The sequence below is a fragment of the Salminus brasiliensis genome, chromosome 21, assembly GCF_030463535.1.
Source record: "Salminus brasiliensis chromosome 21, fSalBra1.hap2, whole genome shotgun sequence".
In the NCBI taxonomy this organism is placed as follows: domain Eukaryota; kingdom Metazoa; phylum Chordata; class Actinopteri; order Characiformes; family Bryconidae; genus Salminus; species Salminus brasiliensis.
Window position 1 is genome coordinate 24,033,141 of NC_132898.1, and position 19,562 is coordinate 24,052,702.

The 19,562-nt window shown below is 43.9% G+C and overlaps 1 protein-coding gene across 9 annotated transcripts in view; it reads right to left on the reverse strand.

Annotated features, from left to right (window-relative positions):
- The window catches only part of wnk2 (WNK lysine deficient protein kinase 2), a 52,971-nt gene that overhangs the window by 18,928 nt on the left and 14,481 nt on the right, over window positions 1-19,562 (reverse strand). For 6 of the 9 annotated variants that reach the window (XM_072665550.1, XM_072665555.1, XM_072665553.1 and 3 more), the window contains exons 3-13: window positions 17,075-17,247; window positions 14,330-14,550; window positions 13,305-13,462; window positions 11,826-11,914; window positions 10,115-10,334; window positions 8,031-8,319; window positions 5,841-6,436; window positions 2,730-2,801; window positions 2,474-2,512; window positions 1,878-2,048; window positions 1,075-1,521 (exon numbers count right to left, since the gene is read on the reverse strand). In XM_072665550.1, coding sequence (XP_072521651.1) covers window positions 1,075-1,521; window positions 1,878-2,048; window positions 2,474-2,512; window positions 2,730-2,801; window positions 5,841-6,436; window positions 8,031-8,319; window positions 10,115-10,334; window positions 11,826-11,914; window positions 13,305-13,462; window positions 14,330-14,550; window positions 17,075-17,247 — 2,475 coding nt within the window. The remainder of the gene's footprint in view (window positions 1-1,074; window positions 1,522-1,877; window positions 2,049-2,473; window positions 2,513-2,729; window positions 2,802-5,840; window positions 6,437-8,030; window positions 8,320-10,114; window positions 10,335-11,825; window positions 11,915-13,304; window positions 13,463-14,329; window positions 14,551-17,074; window positions 17,248-19,562) is intronic. The other 3 variants (XM_072665551.1, XM_072665554.1, XM_072665557.1) reach the window with 3 other exon arrangements.

Consider the following 19,562-nt stretch of genomic DNA (forward strand, 5'->3'; position numbering starts at 1 on the left):
CATAATAACACCATGTTGAGCGTTATGAGAACTCCCAATCAAATTTTAACCACTGACTGATCTCCCGTGTCCATATGTGCCTCCCACGCCTCTCTACTCTACTCTCCACTCACACACCCGAGTGCTGTCACTGCAGATGTGTGACTGCACTGCCTTATGGCTTCCTAACGGTTTTATCAACACATGCTCCGTTCACGTGACAGCTGCTCATTCTGTATGTTTTCACTGCAGCTTCCAGATTGAGGGAATTATTACTGTAAAAAGTGACAGTGGCAGTAAAACTATACTCCACTCTGTTATGGTGAAACTTTGGAAATTAATCCACGACTGCCGTATGTACAGAACCGTTGATTAGAAGAAACTTGCGTGTTGCTGTTACCAACTAACTGACTACTATTATTTTGGCAACTACATTTACTGAATGAATTTAGCTGCCACTCTTTTCCAGAGCGACTTACAGGGTTACTTGTATTACAGAGGTGGGCCAACGTAATGTTAGGAGTCTAGGTACAGCGCAGCATAGTCGAATCTCAGTCTCCCACATCTCACTGGCCGGTAGTGGTGTTATCTGTTGCACCACACCAACCATCAACTCTTTTGGCTGTCGATTTTAGTTGACTAAGCCGATTAGTCATTGCACCCCTACTGAACAAACCTGTTTAATGTAGAAACACATTTAATGTAGAAAACGTATGAATTAAATATATTTAATTGAATCCTTTCTTTACTTCGAGTGATATTTTTGCAGGGTGGTGTTCTGTGTATCGCTACGCAATGCTAAATAAGGGAAAAGAGTGGTGTTGCCAGAGATTAGATGGCAACATGGATAAATCTGCCAGAAGTCCTTGTTTACCGGTGGTGTGTTTTAGGAATCTGGACCACTGTGACACAGCACCTTTACTGGAATATGAAGCCAAAGCCCTAACAGGCCTAGGTTGATCCTAGCAATTTTCCCCTTGACTGTCCATAAAACTAGTCCCAATAACTGAAGAACTGTGAAGGCCCTAAAGTTGAAGCTGTCCTGACACACCTTCAACACCTCATGCAGAAGAACTGGACTAGAACAGCATGTACCTGTGCAGACGGTGTGGAGATACAGAGTTCCTGCTGTGGAAGGGAGGACGGCGGCTGTGGAGCTATATGAGGGAAGGGAGAAGTCAACTGGGAGGGTTGGGGCTGAAGGAGAGCGCCATCTGGCGGAGGAGCAGGAGAGTACACCTGCTGCTGTTGTGGAGGAATGAGGGACGGAGGAAGGGCCATGCCCAGGAGAGGGATCGGGGCCGGTAAGCCCACGGGAGCGGAGACAGGGGTTTGGGGTGTACCTGCACCAGGTATGGAGGGCATGGTTTGCATGGAGGCGAGAGATAATGGGGCATGGATTGGACCGGGTGAGTAGTAAGGTGAAGGTACAGAAGGACCACTACTGGGGTAGGGGGAGGAGTATGGGACAGGGGAAAAGGGCATTGCCTCATTTCCAGCAGGAGTGCCTCCTGTTGGCAGAACAGGGTATGACGAAGGGAACTGAAGAAGAAAACATAAAACAAAGAAAAAAAAATAAACAGAAAAATAGGCATGCCATTGGATCCTTCACTGAGTTAGGAGTTACTTGGAAAAGGCTCTTTCACACTGGTTTCTTGCCACAATGGATCCTAACTGTTTAAGGATGTTCCTAAGGAGTTTCGAAAAATTCAAAAGCACTACACTGTACAAAAACACCATTCTTCCACATTGCGGCAAGTCATGCAGTGTGAAAGTCGTTGTGTAGTCATGTCACACAAACAGGGAATAAACTAATACCATAATAAACAGCTTTACCCTTTATTCAAGAGCTAGACCACAGATTTATAACTTAAACACATGCGGTCTCATTTGCACACCTGTGTGGAAATCTGAAGAGGCTGCAGAAGGGGCGTGCCAGAATGAACAGCCTGCTGGGGTTGAGGAGGTGGAACATTGCTGAGCATTGAAGGTGCTGACTGGAGCAGATGCTGAGGATGGGGCTGTCCTTCAGAAGATGACTCTACGACTGGCTGCAAAGTTGATAAAGTCTTCAAGGGAAAAGAACAGAGATGGGTTACATGAAGCTGCCATCACGGACATGCTGTTTAGACTGGCGCGTGATTTCATGAGGAGAGGCAACACCAAAGGCAATCTGTCTAAAGGAACTTTCCTCCAGAAATGCTCCAGAACTGGGCTTTTCGTTACTTGGTTTACCGGTAATTTTGTTACTTGTTAGCAAAGCTAGCATTTCTGGATGAAACTTTCCTTTTATCTATCTCCAACAACTTCATCATATGTCCAAGAACATATCATAGTCAACGGCAAAGCTCCATTTAGATAACTGTAGATATGTTTGGTACTGAAATCATAGCGCAGTAATTCCCATTCAAGATGGAGATCCAAAGACCAATGACTGATAGCTTAGCGACAGGAGGATGAGGGTGTTTCTACAGATCTGAGACGGTGGATCTACCTGGGACAGGAAAGCTGCAGGATGGAGATAGAGGTGAAACTGAGAGAAATAAAAACACAAGAAAGAAAAACAAGCTAAATTAAAACACTAAGCCACTACACCATGAGAACAAAGTTACTCGACATGGATACCAGCACACACAAACACTACACATACACACACACACAGACACACTCGATGTGAGCCTATGTTGTTATTTCTCAAAGCAGAAGCGGATGTTGCTTGTTAAGTTAAATGGGACCTGCAAAGACCTTACCTCCTGGGCTAGTGGATGTGTTGGAGCTGGTGTAGCTGGAGCAGACATGGTCTGAGCCAATGTAGCGGTGGGCTGAAAAACATGAAAAATAAACTTTTAAAGAAACTCGGTTAGAAATAGGAAACCCCTGTAAACCCTGAACTCACCTTAAAGGTGCCCTAGAATGGATAGTTGAATAAAAAGAGTCTATGGAAGTGTACACCTCACACAAAATTTACATAAACCTTGCCCTCTAGAGAAATCCTTTCTTGGGAGAATATGGAAGTAAGGCTGAAATGATTGACCGGAAAAGTGAGAATGGCCCACCAGAGGCAGCACCGCTGCAGTTATCCACAAAGCATGAAAGCCTCTGGAGCAGCTGAAAAGACTAAAGGCTAACCCAGCTGACCAGATACAATCTCTTCAGCTAGCTTCCACACACTAATCACACAAACTGAACACCTTGAGTACCCTGAGTACAGCATCTCTATGTAAACTGTTAAAAGGACAAGGAAAGGAAAAGTTACCATATATTTGTTTGCATTTGTTCTTGGTACAGTTCTAACCTATGTTAGGCTAGGATAGGCTAGGCTATATCTCGGTGATATGAACCACCCAATAAAAGCAGAGCACACTTTTTTCATGAGGCCTCCTGTAAAGGAAAACTTGCATGTTTAACAGGGTGGTAAACAGGCTTGTAAAAAGACACGCCAACTAACCAAGTCACACACTTACTATCTCTACATCACACAATAATGTATATACTCACTACATGCTTTCTATGGCACCTTTAAAGGAATGCGTTACTCACAATTAGCAACAACTGAAAGCTAACAGAAGCCAGTTTGCATTATGCAAATACAATCATGGCATTTGGGTTGTACTAGCATTTGTTTGCACCTATGGCAATGTTTGTTGTAATGTGAGAAGGGGAATTATTAGCTGCAGCTGAAGGGGAGACAGCAGAAAGACAAAAGGGCTAAGCTACAGAGAGCTCTGAATTGAGAGGTTTTGGGGGAAGCTTCTGGAGAGAACAGTTTGGTGACAACAGTCATTTTCTGCATTGCAGCAGTTTACAGTACACTATATGGACAAAAGTATTGGGACGCCTGCTCATTCATTGTTTCTTCCGAAATCACTTATGTATTATGATGCATTTGTTGGATCTGTCTCTACTGTCCAGGGCTTTCTACTAGATTTTGGAGCACTGCTGTGAGGATTTGATTGCATTCTATGACAACAGTGTTAATGAGATTGGGATGTTGGATGCCACCACCTCATCCCCAACCCCCCCACTCATCCCAAGCGTATTGGCTCAAGCACCAACCATCATTCCAGAGAACTCAGTTCCACTGCTCCACATCTTAATCCTGGGGGGCTTTTTACCCCTCTAGCCAATGCCTGCAAAAAGGCTCATGTTTATCAGTTCCAATGAGCCCTGCTCTATTGGAAGTACTTATCTACAGAACTAAGATAAGCTGTGTGTGTGTGCATATGCACATCTGTGTCAGCAATGGGTGCAACTTAAAGAATCTGAATGCATTCATCAAAAGGTGTGTCCACAAACATTTGGACATATAGTGTAGGAATCTAAGAATCAGGTTAATCTGCTCTGTTCAATTCACAGACTAAACTAACTTGACCAAAAAGGTACACTGGAGTGTGAGGAATTGTAGGACACCCCATACTATTCTTTAAGCATTTCTAAGGAGGTGTAGGGGGTGTGACTAAGCAGCAAAGCAACAAATGGGGAGGAACTAGAGCTTTCAATCTTCTACTGCAGAAACGTGCCTCAATTATCTGACATACCATGAGACCTTGTCCAACTTGGCTGCCCAGTACAGACACTGCCGTGGCAGATGTCTTGTGTGGCGGAGTAGGTGACATTGCCAAGCTTTGGATATTGTCTTGAGAAACAGAGAAGCTGTACGCTCTGGCATGACCATGGCTACTACCTGGCTGCCATACGGTTCTGTCCAGTAGTACAGGGGAGCTGGTGCGGCGACTGGTGATGTGATGTAAACAGCGATTGAGAAGAGATAGATCTACACTGCCCCCAAAAGTGCGGGAGGCACTGAGGGGTACCCCTGAGGAGGATGGGCTAACAGGGGAACACGGACCAGCTGAAGAAGAAGAGAACACGTGTTTACGGGAATCTGGAGACATGACTGGTGAGGGGATTAATATGTGAACGGGAGATGTTGCTGTCTTGCGCTTCAGGGAAGGAGAAGATGTTGGAGACCTATCAGAACAGGAATAATGTACACGCTCAGGAGATGGGGGTGTGATATGCACTGAAGATGGTACGGCCTGGTGGATGGGAGACAACCTCTTTGAGGGTTTTAGGAAGGGTGCGTAAATGTCAAATGAAGAGGGAGGGGAATTTCTAGGGGAAGGTGCTGGCACATGATTCGGGGAGGTTGGGGTCCTATGGACTGGGGAGGTGCTGATGCCGTGGACTGAGTGGAGCGGACAACCCAAAGCATGGACTGGTGAGTGAGAGGAGTTAGAGTGATTAAGTGATCCTCTGCTACCTGTCCTTGCTGTCAACAACAGGGCAACGCAAGCCTGGCAGAAATGTGGACGGCACGATGGGCCAAGACAGTTTCTAAGGGTTGGGGGCATGGCTTGTGCCTGGGGCTTAGGATCTGAGTCAGTACAGGAATCAGGGTATCCTCGAGGAGACAATTCCGCTTCCGTGGAAGAAGCATTCCCGGTTACGGTATCCTTGAGGAATGAAGACACAGACAAGGCACTTGGGGAAAGACGCTCTCTTACTGTGTCCCTGTGACAATGTTCCTGTTTTGGACAGCTACAGGGCAAGTGTGTCAGTGGGTTTGCATGAGCGTACAACTGGGATCTCCTCTGCAACACATCGAGAAATGAGGTACTGCCACGTCTTGTACCAATCAAGCTCTCATAGGACAAGAGAGAATCCTGGGACTCACATGGAACACTGCCATGCCGCTGAGTAGTCATGGTCAAAAAAATGGGAACATGTTTAGAATACAAAAAACAACAGAAATGCTCGAAATAATTGTCAGGACTAAGTAACAGGGGATGACTGGGTGCAGTGGGAGGGATGCTTGTTTATCTGTTAAAGGCAATAAAGGAATCTGACTGTAGACTTACTGTTGGGGACTGCTGGTAAAGGCTCTGGTGCAGCGGCACAGAAGACTGCAGAAATGCTCCTTGTTGTATCTGTGTAGTGGTTTGCTGATAAGCCCCTGGATGCAGCTGGGCTACAGGCTGTGGTTGGGCCCCCTGGTGGACCTGTGCTGCAGGTTGTTGCTGGACCCCCTGGTGGAGTTGTGCTGCAGGTTGTTGGTGCAGCTGGGCGCTTGGTTGCGGCTGGACCCCAGGCTGTGGTTGGATCCCCAGCAGTAACTGGGCAGCAGGTTGATGCTGGGCTCCATGGTGCAGGTGAATAATAGGCTGTTGCTGGGTCTCTTGATGCAGCAGGGCACTTGTCTGCTGAAGCTGGGAAGTGGGTGGTTGTGGAGCTCCAAGATGAGTTGTAGCTGTCTGTAAGGTCTCTTGCTGTTGGGGTCCTGGGTGCACTTGAGCAGTAAGCTGTATTTGGGCCTCCTGGTGAAGTGGAGCTGCAAGATGAGCCAGAAGCGGTGCTGGAGGACTAAGGACTCTCTGGGAAGTGGAAATTGGATCTGGCAGGATCTGGTAGGGAATGTTGTGCTGGTTGCCCAGAGCGTCTGAAACTGTGCCATCTGCTGCAACAGGGAGGAGAAGGTATGACAAAATGCAAAGAAGTAGCATTTACACAGTGCCCATTAAAAAACCAATAATGACTATCGCTGGCTACCATGTTCCTTGCTGTCTGAAGGCATGCCATTCTTAATAAAGCTATTAAATCTTTATAGCACTGCTCCACACAGGACTGAGTATTTTTCTATCAGGGCAGTAATTCAAACTGTTAAGGTGGAGGCAGACATCGTAACTGTGGAAGAAACAGCTGTGGGTAAGCCACTGTTTCATAGTCATTTGAAGGTTCACTGGACTCATTCTGCTGACTCAGTGGTGATGTGAAACTCTACAGCCAGCAGAAAATTCACAGCCCTGAATAAGTCTGAATTTGTATAAACAGCTGATGGCTTTAGTCTACCTTTATTCTACCGACACATTTGACTGTACGGACTGTGGAGTCAGGTTAAGAGTCTGGTTAACTCTGCCCTGGCCTGAATTCAATTGTCTGTATCAATTCACAGACGAAGTGACACACACACATGGTGAGCTATAGACGAAGTGTCCACCTCGTGGATGAAGATTGATGAACATAATGCAGAATCTAACTTCACAAGCGCAAGTTCCACCAGAAAAACTTTAAGTCAGGTTCACACTACACGATTTTAGCCCTGTTTTTTTAAGTCGCAGTTCAGATGCAAATCGGTGTTTGATTGGCTTTGGCTTGGTCGCTATGTGTGAACTGCTGAAAGATGTGAAAGAGAGCCCGTTAAGTGATCACGGATGCCTCACAAGCCCTCAACAAATATCTAGCCGGTTTAATATCTGGACCTGTCGGCGACGCTAAATCTGGTAGTGTAAAAAATGTGCCGCTACTAGCTACAGCTAATGACAGTGCAAAACACAGGGTGGAGTTTTACACGCATGTCTTTATCCATTTTCTCATCCATATTCTTTGTTTTTTATGTGTGTTTTTTGGGTGCAAATCAGCGCCCAGACAACTTCTTCTACATTCACATTTATGGCATTCAACTGACGCTCTTTTCCAGAGCAACTTACAAGGTTAATCATTTTACAGAGGTGAGCCAACCTAGTGTTAGGAGTCTTGCCCAAAGACTCTTATTGGTGTAGCGCAGCATAGTCACCCAGACTGGGAATCGAACCCCAGTCTCCCACATGGTGTGGTAGCAGTGCTATCTGTTGCACCACACCAACTCTCTTTTCAACATTCATTTGTGACTCACGAATGGCATCACATCAGTTCTTGCATGTTTTTGTGAGAAAATATGGCTTTGAGGGCAAACAGACTTGTTGTGAACCTGGCATTTGTACACCAATAGATGGTGATGATGTATCAGTGAAGGGAAGGGCTAGAGGTGGGGGGCTATATAACACTAGAAGCAACAAACTGTATCTTCCTGTAAATTCCTAATGTTGGGTTAAAATACCACACTAATGGCCAACTGTGTGTTATGAGACCTAATATGATAATGTTGGGTTGGTGTTGGGTAATAGGTACAACTACTTGACATCACCATATGCTGTACTCATAACATCATTAATACACTGCATCAGCCCTGTACTGTCCAGTTTCTCAGGCATGCAGGAACAGCAGGTGCTTACATGTAGCAGCAGTACTGGTAGTCATGGTGGGGACACTACAGAGCAGGGTGACCTGCTCGCCTTCAAGGTCCTCTGGCTCAGTGTGAGGGATGGGGGCGCCACCTTGTGGTAATCCAGCTGAGGGAACCTGGAGCAGATTCTGCTTTGAGCTCTTGGTAGCCTTCCTTGCAGACTCGCCCTCGCCACCAGTGACAATCCGTTCCCTACGCCACTTAATCAGAGCCACCCGGTCTCGGATCGACTTGCTCACCAGCTTCACGTCACACTCTAGGAAGAGGCCTGATTCAACCTACAGAAAAATAGAGCATTTTATTTTTTATGCTGATAGTGTGGTCACTTGAGGAGGAGTCTGCTTTTTGTTCGGAAAATGCAAAGTCATTTCTTATGAAACTACAGTTTGTAACAAGAGGTCAACCTGCAGAGAAAACCAGTGTTAACCAGTTTTTAAAACTATGTAAAATACAAACTGGAATTATAAATAAGCCAACATGCTCATTGTGAGGCTCACATGCGTGGAACATGGGCAAAGTGGGTTCCAGGTAGAAATGGTCTCATCCACTGTTACAGTCCACCTTAATCTTACATGGGTCCCCTCTAGCCCCTATGTGCAGTGCACAACCCAGATAAGGCCCATGTTTAACCCCTCCTGGTCCCATTACTGACTCTGGTAGGCACCCATATGTGAGGCCACCTGGAATTTAGAGGACCCATACAGGCCCCACATGTTAGCTGGGTTGTATCTCCAAAACTGAGACTTTACAGGAAAAGGCCAAAACATTCTAAAAGGTCTGATTCCAAGTCATTTTATTTGACACAATATAAAGGAAGACTGCCTGATTCACATTATGTCAAAAAGTAAAAACGGCACAAATGGAGAGTGATGATATATAACAAATTGTATAACCTTCTTAAAATCACAGATTCTGATATAAATGTGAATAAAAAACACAGAACACACTTATGTAATATTCCAGCCCTTTAATATCACTATATTTATAGCTCTGTGCTTAGTTTGTGCTTCTAGACAGTTTTGCCTGCAGCCATATTAGACTTCAGCCCAAATTCACAGACTCAGGTTCTGGTTCACTGAAGGTATTAAAACTCCACTTAGGCCCAGCAGGGTTTGGGATAAAATGTCTGCTCTGGTTCAGATCAACTCCCTCTGCATCACCTTCTAACAGGGAGATCAGTGACTGTGCTGCATTTGCAAAATGATTAATTAATGAACCCTCTTCTCTCCAAAAGCATTTTAGCAGTGAGTGTGTGTGGTGCGAGCCCCTCTGTGTTTAGAGTTGGGCAAACAAGAGTGTAAAAGAGGAAATGATCAAATCTAAAATCATTTCACTTTAGTCACTGGCTGTCATAATGACTACATAATGATATACAATATTGGGCATATATGTAGATGGGGTTTTGCACCCTTTCTAAAATGCAGGAATTGGGACTAAACCCACATCAGCATAACCCATCCGTCCATCCATCCATCCATCCATCCATCTATCTGCCTGTCAGTCTATCTATCAATATGTCTGTCTGTCTGTCTATCTATTTATCTATCTTTCTATCTATCTGTTTGTCTATATATCTACCTACTTATTTACCTACCTACCTACCAGAAGGTTGTTGGTCTGACCCCGCTGACTGTCAGGAAGGAAGGTTTTCACCTTCCTCAACATTCACGTCTAGCTCTGGGTGTGTGTTCTGCAAGTCCTACTTAAAACCTGTGTGTTTGGGTGTGTGTTTGTGTGTTCATTGCCACAGATTGGTTAAAATAAATGCAGGTATTTTAGACTTAAAACCACACAACCATTTCAGCCATTGTACAACAGAATTTAATTTTTAACAAATTCATGGCAGTGAACACACTCACGCTAGCGAATAGGGCAGGGAAAAAGCACACCCGGAGCAGTCCACCTGCCTTAGATGCCTTACTCAAGAGCCATGAATGTTGAGAGAGGGGAAAGCGCTGTTCTGTCACTGCCCCTCCCCCCACTTTCTTTCCTGCCAGTCCAGGAGATCAAACCAGTGAACCTTCCTGATTTATTTCCTATCTGAAACATGAGACAGTAGTCTCTTCTCTTTACCATTTCTTGTGCGACTGCGTCTGGGACCTCTCTCTCGAGGTCAAACGTGAACTCGATGGCCCCGCTGTCCTTGTACTTCCCTTTCAGCTTCTTCTGGTCCTCCACCCACAGCCTGAGGGCGATCGTTATCTTTTTACCATCGTCTTCCTCAGCGAGTTCTACCCTGACGCCAGTGTCCTCTGCGAAGAACGCATGATTCAGAAGCTCCTTTATGGAGTATCTGGGAAGAGAGGATCATGAGGTAAGGCAGTGGACTACAGGATCTTTCACATACTTCATTCTGCATCCATTAAAACTGAAGTCTTCACTGAACAGGAACGATGTAGCATTATACTTTGATGAGATGTCAATTACTGAGGCTTAGTTTAATTAGGAATAAAAAAGGAGAAAATCCAATGTGAGCACTGTCACCTAATTTCTATGTGCAGATTCTGATGTACACACACCCACACAGCCTCCCATCTGAATACAGCCGTAGGCCATGTTTACATACATGCTCAAATCAGATTTCACCTAATCTAATCAGATTGGCAGGATTTAACACACCACAGGCAGGTGTTTGTTTACTTAAATTAACTGAATTAGTTAATTCAGTCCATCTGAACTGATAAGATCTGGTTAGATGTCTTTCTCTTGCTAGTATGGACCCGGCCTGAAGAGGATGTACAAGGGGGTGATCTTAGAGGTCTTTGAGAAGGAGTTCAGGGCAGCTTGAGGAGGATCTGTGAAGCCCGGCCCCCCGTAGCTTAGGTGAGCGATGGGACGAGAGGGAGATGAAGGTGCGAAGTTGTATGTGAAATACGAGTTGGATGCGAGTAGTTTGTTCCATCTAGTGCCGTGTAGCTCACCCTGGGGGGGCAAACAAGACTACAGTTCCCACAATACCATCAGGGGCCTGATTTGTGCTTAGCATGGTGCACATGGGACGCGGATCGGGTAGCAACAGTGCCAAATCCACGGTAGTGGTGTTGCTGCCCTTGAAAGCTAACTTGACCTCCCTACTCCTCATTGGCTAGCAGGCTAATGCTAGTGCTGAGTTAGCATGTTTTTAGCCAGCATAGATATGGCAGCATGTGTGTTACCTTGGGTAGCCAGCCTTTTAATCTACCTCAAAATGAGAGACAGTGGCATCAACCAATGTTAAAACATCTTTTGGTTTAATGTGTCACATAAATATCTAATATAACATAATAATATATTAGTGGAGCAGGTGTCTGTCAGACTAGCTAACGTAAGCTGATCTACTCTAAACCATCCTCCTAGTTAACAGGACATGGCTGTCACCTTTAAAAGCTAACATTTTGTGATCAGCAGCACAGATTGCTACTGGCTACCTGATCCGCATGCAAATCGTGTACCATATTTACCATAACAGCGCATACCATGTCTTCTCTGTGAGATTGTGTGTACTAAACTGTGGCTCCCGCACCCTGATGGTTCAGTACTAATACATTTACCATTACACCCTTAGCTTTGGTGTATGACTGACCGCATTTTACCAAGGAAGAACTGTAAAACCTCCAGCACCAGCTTTGACCTGATTAGCATGTCTGTTGGTTTTTGTACCGTGTGGAAAACTAGTGAAACTAGTGATAAGTGCTTTAACGTGTCAAAAAAAGTCTGTGGATATATTTTTTATGGTTTTTCAAACCAGACCAAACCACAAGTCAGTAAGTCGAAGCTCATCCGGTATTTGTTCAGGTGCTCTCACCTCTCCTCCCAGCGATGTCGAATACACTCCCCTATGATCTCCTTTATCTCAGGAACGGCAACCTTACTGTAACTGGCTGGCTTCACACCCTGCACAAGAAGCAAACAGGAAGTGTAAATATGTGTGGTTTTGGATCAAATCATAAAATATTATAATATAATAATCAGAACAACTTCATGTTTTTTAAATTAAATAATGTTAACAAAATATCCTTATCTAGCACTTGACATACAATTCTAAAAGTGCTAGATATAAGATTACTGCATCAAGTAAAGTGATCACACCCCAGTAGCACATACCCTACATGGACAAAAGTATTGGGACACCTGCTCATTCATTGTTCACCCAGCTTTTGTTAGAGTAACTCTCCTTACTGTCCAAAGAAGAAGGCTACTAGATTTAGGAGAAATTGCTGTGAGATTTTGATTGCATTCAGTCAGTTTTTCCACAGCGCCACAGCTTAATGCTGGGGGGCTTTATACCCCTCTAGCCCCCACCTGGCTTTAGGAATGGTGCCTATACGTTCATGCTTATCTGTTGCAGGGAATTCTATCTATTCTATTGGCAGTACTTCTCTACAGGAACTAGACCAGCTGTGTGTGTGCATTTGCACATCTGTATCAGCAATGGGTGCAACTTTAAGTATCTGATCATCATGCTTTGTGTTGCTTTTCTGTTTAAAGATTTCTTTTCTGCAGCGTCATGCGCTTACCTGCAAATGGACGGACACTGATACAGCACCTCACCAGCATTCACACAAAATGACAAGGCGGCAGATAAAAGGGTGTTCACGGACACATTTAACAAACCAGTAATGCTCCTTTAGCTCACACACACACTGCGACAAATGTGGAGAGCAGGGTGGTTCCAACTAAAATGTGATTGATGATATTGACATCGTCAATCAATTTCTGCTTCAGATCTATAAACAGAGCAAAGCTTTAAAACCTCTTACTCAGCAGACGCTAGAAGAAACCCAGCATTCAGGCTCACAGTTACAGATTTAGCTTTTTGAGCTCTATAGCAGTGATTCTTCTGCCTTGTTTGCCTGATGTGGTTCTTCAAATACAAGAAACACCTCTTTCTATGGTTCTTAATAAGAACATACGTGTTATGAGTCAAAGAACCTCTTTTCAGAGCTGTATAGATTTAGTTTTGGATTAGAGTTTTTTTTGTGTTGTTATTTTTGAATTCTGAGTCTGGTTCTGTTTTTCCTCCCTTTTTGCAGAAAATGACCTGAATAATGAAAAAGTAAAAATGTCTCACATCGTTCATGATAAGTTGGACCAACATAAAAAGCTACATTACAAATGGCTACATAAGAAGATTGTTTTTCAGAAAATATTAAATAGTTAAGAATTTCTTAAGATCATTTTTAAGATTCCTTATTAGATTTTTTTCTTTTTTAATCTAAATTAATTTATGAAGGCAATATTTTGTGTAAATTGCAAATCTAGCTGTAGTACATCTACAACTTACGCTGGTGACTTTGCGGTAGATCTGAGCGGCATTCTGACACTCTGAATACGGATACTCAGACGTAGCCATCTCCAGCATGCACATTCCAAAGGCGTAGACATCCACAGCCTCGTCGTAGTGCTCTTCGTACATCTCTGGGGCCATGAACTCAGGAGTGCCTGACACACAGTAGAAACACAGCTAGAACTCAGAATAACATGACATCCCTAAATGTAACCATATTGCAACTGCATCTAAAAGGGGCTTTGGGGGAATTATGGTGGTGCTGTCACTGGAGAGCGGCTCATCACCTCTGGTTAGTTATGCTAGTTATGGGAATACAAGTTGCTACGGGAACCAGGCCTTGTGACCGGAGCTTTCCGTGTGTCAGTGTTCATACAAAGATGCTCAAACTCGGCATGCGATGAAACGAAAGATGGGGAAGCAAACAAGGATCTGCACTAGGCTAAAACCTAACACTAGCTGTCGCTAGTATTTACCATCTGTTCTCTCTCTGAGCTGAGCTGAGCTAAATGAGCACTGGCTCATTTTTTACCGGTAAGACTCGAGAAAGCTAAACCCAGGGAAGCGAGTCAGGACAAGGCTAAAAGCTAACCTGCTACAATCTCTTCAGCTTGATAACAACACATTATGCTGAGAGTATACAACAAGAGTAGCACTATCCATTACGACTTAGAAATAATAATAATAATTTTGTTACAGGGTTAAAACTATGCTAGCACATCTAATCTTTTTGCACTCACACACTTATCATTTATACATCAATCAAAAACTTTTACCCAATAAATGCATGTAACTTTTGAATGATAAACAAACCCACCAATAATAACCTGCTACATGTGAAAAATGACTCTGCATTTAATAAGTCGAATCAGGTGTGACAGAGCATGGAAACATTAAACTGCCGTCCTGAAGCCTTCCTAAACCAGGTGTAGTCGCCCCTGACTCAGTGTGCTACAGTCAGCAGCAGAAGCGTGAAATTGGTCTTCATCAGAAGAAGCCCAGTAGAACGACCCGATCATTACCGATGACGCTTTTAGCGAAGGAGGCCCTCTTCAGCGTAGCCAGACCGAGGTCCCCGATCTTGACTGAGCCTGTGGGGCCTGTGATGAAGATGTTGTCACACTTTAAGTCCCGATGGATGATGGGAGGGGTACGCGTGTGCAGGAAGTGAAGACCCTTGAGGATCTGCCGGCACCAGCTGCGCAGAACCTTCGGCTTCATCACCTTGAAACGTTTCAAGTACCTGCATTAGAGAGAGAGCTCACATTAGCTCACATTAATAGAAGAGGGCACACCTCACTCAACCTCTAAAGGCCTTGGTTTTGGATCTGCTGAGTTGAAGTTGTGATTAATGGACATGCTATGCCTTGGAGAATCATCCAGATGTAGGCTTAATGTAATGTAATCTTTCTTCTTGGAATCTACAACACTGTAGAAATGTGAGATTAGACGGGTAGAAGGATGTTCTCAGGGTATAGACCTGTGGCTCCTAATCCGTCTGCTGGAGTACTAGTCATTTTAGTTTTCCTTGTTTGCCAGTATTGCAGGTCTTACGAACTCTCAGCAGATTTGGAAAATGCACATTAGGGCGTTGATAATAAACGTGCTGCTAAGTGAGGAGTTAGCGGGGTAAAGCGGCAAGGTAGAACAGCTACGAATAGCAGCCTAAACATTTGGAAGATTTTTAATGGAAAAGGGTGGAGTTATAGACAAACTTAATTTTCAGCCTCGAGGGGGCACACTAGTCAGGTTTGTGTCAACAGCTTAAGTGTAGTTCATTGACATAGAAATGTTTTTTGTTCGACAAAACACTTGATTTAACTAAATGTTATGAGGAGTATGTGTATGAAAGTGTTTCTAGATAAGAAAAGAATATAATTTTATGTTATTAAATATAAAAATGTGTTTTGTCAAAGGAATTTTTTTAATAAACCTATTTCGTTTTGGTGAACCACTCCTGAGCTGACATTACCATCAACAACCATGATTTTTCTAACCCCTTAAAAAGCTTATGGCCCACCAATGGGCTGAAAGTGTTATTACAAACTTCTACTACCAGAGAATATCCCCACCAGTTTGTCGAATTGTTAAGGGGTTAAGGGAATACACTGAAGAAATGGTTTCTCAAGGGTTCTTTAATAATAGCAATGCTTCTGTCTAGAACCATGACCACTCACAAAACCATTTGGATGCTTTAATGGTTGTTTGCCTGGTAAAGTGGCTCTTCAAATACAAGAAACACCTCTTTCTATGGTTCCTAATAACAACATATGTGTTATGAGTCAAAGAACCTCTTTTCTATAGAACTATTTTTGCCCATATTTGGAGTGTCTGACGAATGCTTGGCCAAATCAAAATTTTTAGTGAGTCATCCAGGAGTTGCCAATACAAAATAAATGAAAATAACTGCAGCAGCCTCAGCTACCAGGCCAGGACGTCCAACTTTGGAAAGACAGCAAGGGATACTACAGAGCTAGAGCACCACCTACAGTCAGTTAACAATATCAGAACTCTTCTCCCAACCTAATTACCTTATTAACATTTCAAAGCCCTTCCAAAACACAGTACACCACCTCACAGTCCTCTTACCTGACAGCAGAGCAATGAAAACATGACCCAGCAAAGAACCAATGAATCATTCAGCAGTTTGAGAGCAGGACAGGAAGAGAGTTCTGAATATTACCGTTTAACATTGAGGTGGGGAATATGACTATTTTATCATATCGTGATAAACTTTTTAAAACTTTTTTCAGAACCGCTCAGTGTGAGGGCTTAATAGCGTGGAGATCCTCTGATTATCTCTTAATATTTCCTGTACAGAAAATGGAGTAGACTGCATCTGATAAGAACAAGAATAGTTGTTCCATGTTAGCAATGGCTGATAGACTTATCCAGTGGGCTCATTAGCATAGTGCTCGTCACACTCTCACGCCAAACACCACTGAGTTAATTTCAAACAGACTTGTTTAGGTGGATCTATATAATCTATATAATGGCCTCCTTGGTGTGGTTTGAGACTAGAGTGATTTATCCAGGCAGATTAGCGTTAGCTAGCTACATTTGTTTAGAAGTTGTAGTGCAAGATTAAAGAGTGAAACCACCGTATGATTATTACAAGATGCCATGTACTTCCTGATCCTGATTTAGCAACACAGCAAATTGAAAAAGAAACCATAACCGATCTAACGGGTCCGTCCCAGCCCAGGCTTTAGCAACCATTTGGAACCAGGAAACACCTTTTGTCAGTATCCTATGTCTAATGGTCTAATGGGTCCATACCGGCACGATACAGCATGGCCTTAGTAACTATTTGGCCCTGCAGTGATAGTGATACACAGGATCTGCATTTCTCAGCTTATCGTGGACCCTCCATCACGTGTGCAGTCATGCCTCTCATTTTTCGAACTGCCGCAAACCAACGCACCTGGAGGGAAGCACCACATACCCGACTTTGATGCATCAGCCTGCAGACGGCAGTGGTGGCCAGCACCGCAGCGAAGCGATTTGGGGAGAGAGCGCCATCTACCCACCCTGGATAGAGCAAGGTCAATTGTGCTCTCTCAGGGCCTCGGCTGTCGATGGCTAGCAGCATGACCGGGATTCGAACCAGCGATCCTCTGATCATGGTGACAGCAGTTCAGCCAATTTTGAATAAATGTTGTTTATCATGAAAACGTCTTTCAATATTGTGATATCATATTTTTACCATATCGCCCAGCCCTACTGTACCATTAAAAATGCGACTGTTCACCTCTCATATTACTCACGTTTTCAGTGTGCCTGATGTCATGAGTTCGGTCACCAAGACGATGCACTTCTTTCCTTTGACAGGAGACTCCCAGAAGTCGTAGAAGCGGACAATGTTGGGATGCTGGAGGCCTTTCAGCATCTCGGCCTCCTCTTTAAATCTCTGACGCTCTGCTTTGGACAGCTTACGATCCTGAGATCAAAAGAGAGAGAAGTATAGGATTTAATACATACTGCAGGCAAAACAAACAAGCTAATTCAGTAGACAGCTGTGTGAAACCACAGCATTACAGAGAACAGATAAGATCAGGAACACAATTACAATTAAATTGTGTTTTGCAGCCACACACACTGCAACCCACTGTAATTACACTGGACAGCAAACTCAGGGGAGGAACAGTGGGTGAGATATGGGTTCTTTCTCCATCAAAGGAAAATACCAGACGTGCAGATTCTGGTGATACAGTTATGGTCATTTCTAAAGGTTTAACGGTCATCTTGCTCCTGGGCTCCCCTATAGTTGCAAAGTGTACTTCACTTTTACTCCACTGCAGTAAATACTAATCACAGTGATGTGAAGGCCTACTCATGGTGAGCTGTACACGTGCATTTCTGGACAAGCTAAGAGATCCCAAAGCAGCATCTAAATGGTAAAAAGGTATGTGGACTGAGGCAGTAGAGTAATTTTACAGGATGTTACACAAATATGACACTGTTACGCAGTTTTGGAGAGAGATCTTGTGCAGCTCCACTAATGTTCCATAGTGCTTTAGCAGCATTCCAGCCTGGAGTAGCAAAAAGAGAGACGTCATTCTCCCTGTTACAGTCAGGGAACCATCAACATGACTCTCAACTGCTGTTAAAGTAAAACTGCTACCCAGTTGTTTTTAACACAAGTGATTATGAATAGTGTTGTGTCGGTGCTGATACTGGCACTTAAATACAGTACTGGTAATAGTACTCGAACAGTGTGTAGGTGCTGTGAGATTATTTTACATTTGAGATGAGTACATGAGTGGACGTAGCTAACCTGCTAACCTAACTGCTGTAGACTGCATACGGACTTGGGGCGTGAATAATATGCTTACATACAATATCAAAGATAATTTATTCAAGAAAATGTAATATTTAAATAACCCCTCCCACATCTTCCTGCATAATTATACTGCCACTCTAAAACACACCCATACACACCCAGTTCTCTGTCCAACCTCAATTTATCCTCCAGCACTTAACAGACTGCACCTTTAAGACATATGTGAAATATGTAAATGAGCTCTGTTCTGATTGGCTGCCTTGCATTGTGCCTCATTTATAATAGTGGTCTGGGTTGAAACACTAAACTGCTGAGGACTAAATGGCAGTGGTGGCTCCTCCTGATGGGTCTGTCTGTTCCGGGACGGGTGGAGGCTGTTTCCCCACTGGAGCTATGGGATGGTAAGCGGAGACGTTTGGAGGACGCTGAGCACTGCGGCCCACTGGCTGATGCAATCATGTGCTGCCCACGGAAACACATCGGGAACACAGTGAAGTGTGTCTGTGTGTGTGTGTGTGTGTGTGTGTGTGTGCTTGTGTGTGACTCCAGTGATCCCAAAGCCGGGATTAAGGTGTGTGCTGCTGCTTATGATACTGTACACAGCAGCACACACTTCTATCCTCATCTGACCTGCATACACACACAGCTTCTTCAAACACACTGTTTTCCCTCTAATAAAGACACACACACTGTGCTCTCTCTCTCTCTCTCTCACTCTCTCTCTGTCTTTGTCTCTCCCGCAATCTCTCTCGTCCTCTCTTCATTTATTTCTTGAACATTCACTACCCCCTCTCTCTCTCATTCCCATTCCTCCCCTCCTTCCTGGTCTCAGACCAGGGTATGTGTGTTTGTGTGTGTGTGTATGTGGTTTTTGTTATCAATACAGTAGCTTTACTGTGGGTGGGCTTTATTCAACTGCAGCTCATCACACACACACACACACACACCACACCCAGTTTTCTAATAATTTCTGAGACTTGCAGTCTCGCAAAACCACTGATATTCAAGTAGTGAAATTCCATATGAATTATACATTACTGCATTCGCACACACACACACACACATGGGTGCACTGCAATAATAAACTGTGACCTTCATAAGGGCATTTCTTCATGTTAATGTAGACACTCTGCAGAACTGTGCTGATAATCAATAGAACTATGAAACCCAAAGGTACTGGAAAGAGCTCCATCACTCCAGAGAGCGTTATACCCCTCTAACCTTAGAATCATGTGCTGACTGCTGCTCCAGAGCATATGTGTATATACACTACATGTCCAAATGTTTGTGGACACCCATTCTAGTGAATGCATGCTACTTTAAGTTGCACCCATTGCTGACACAGAGGTGTAAATGAACACACAGCTTGTCTAGCCCAGTAGAGAAGAACTGCCAACAGAATAGGATTCTCTAGAGCAGATCAGATAAGATAAGATATAGGGATAGACAGACATTCAGATGCAAAACGTAGA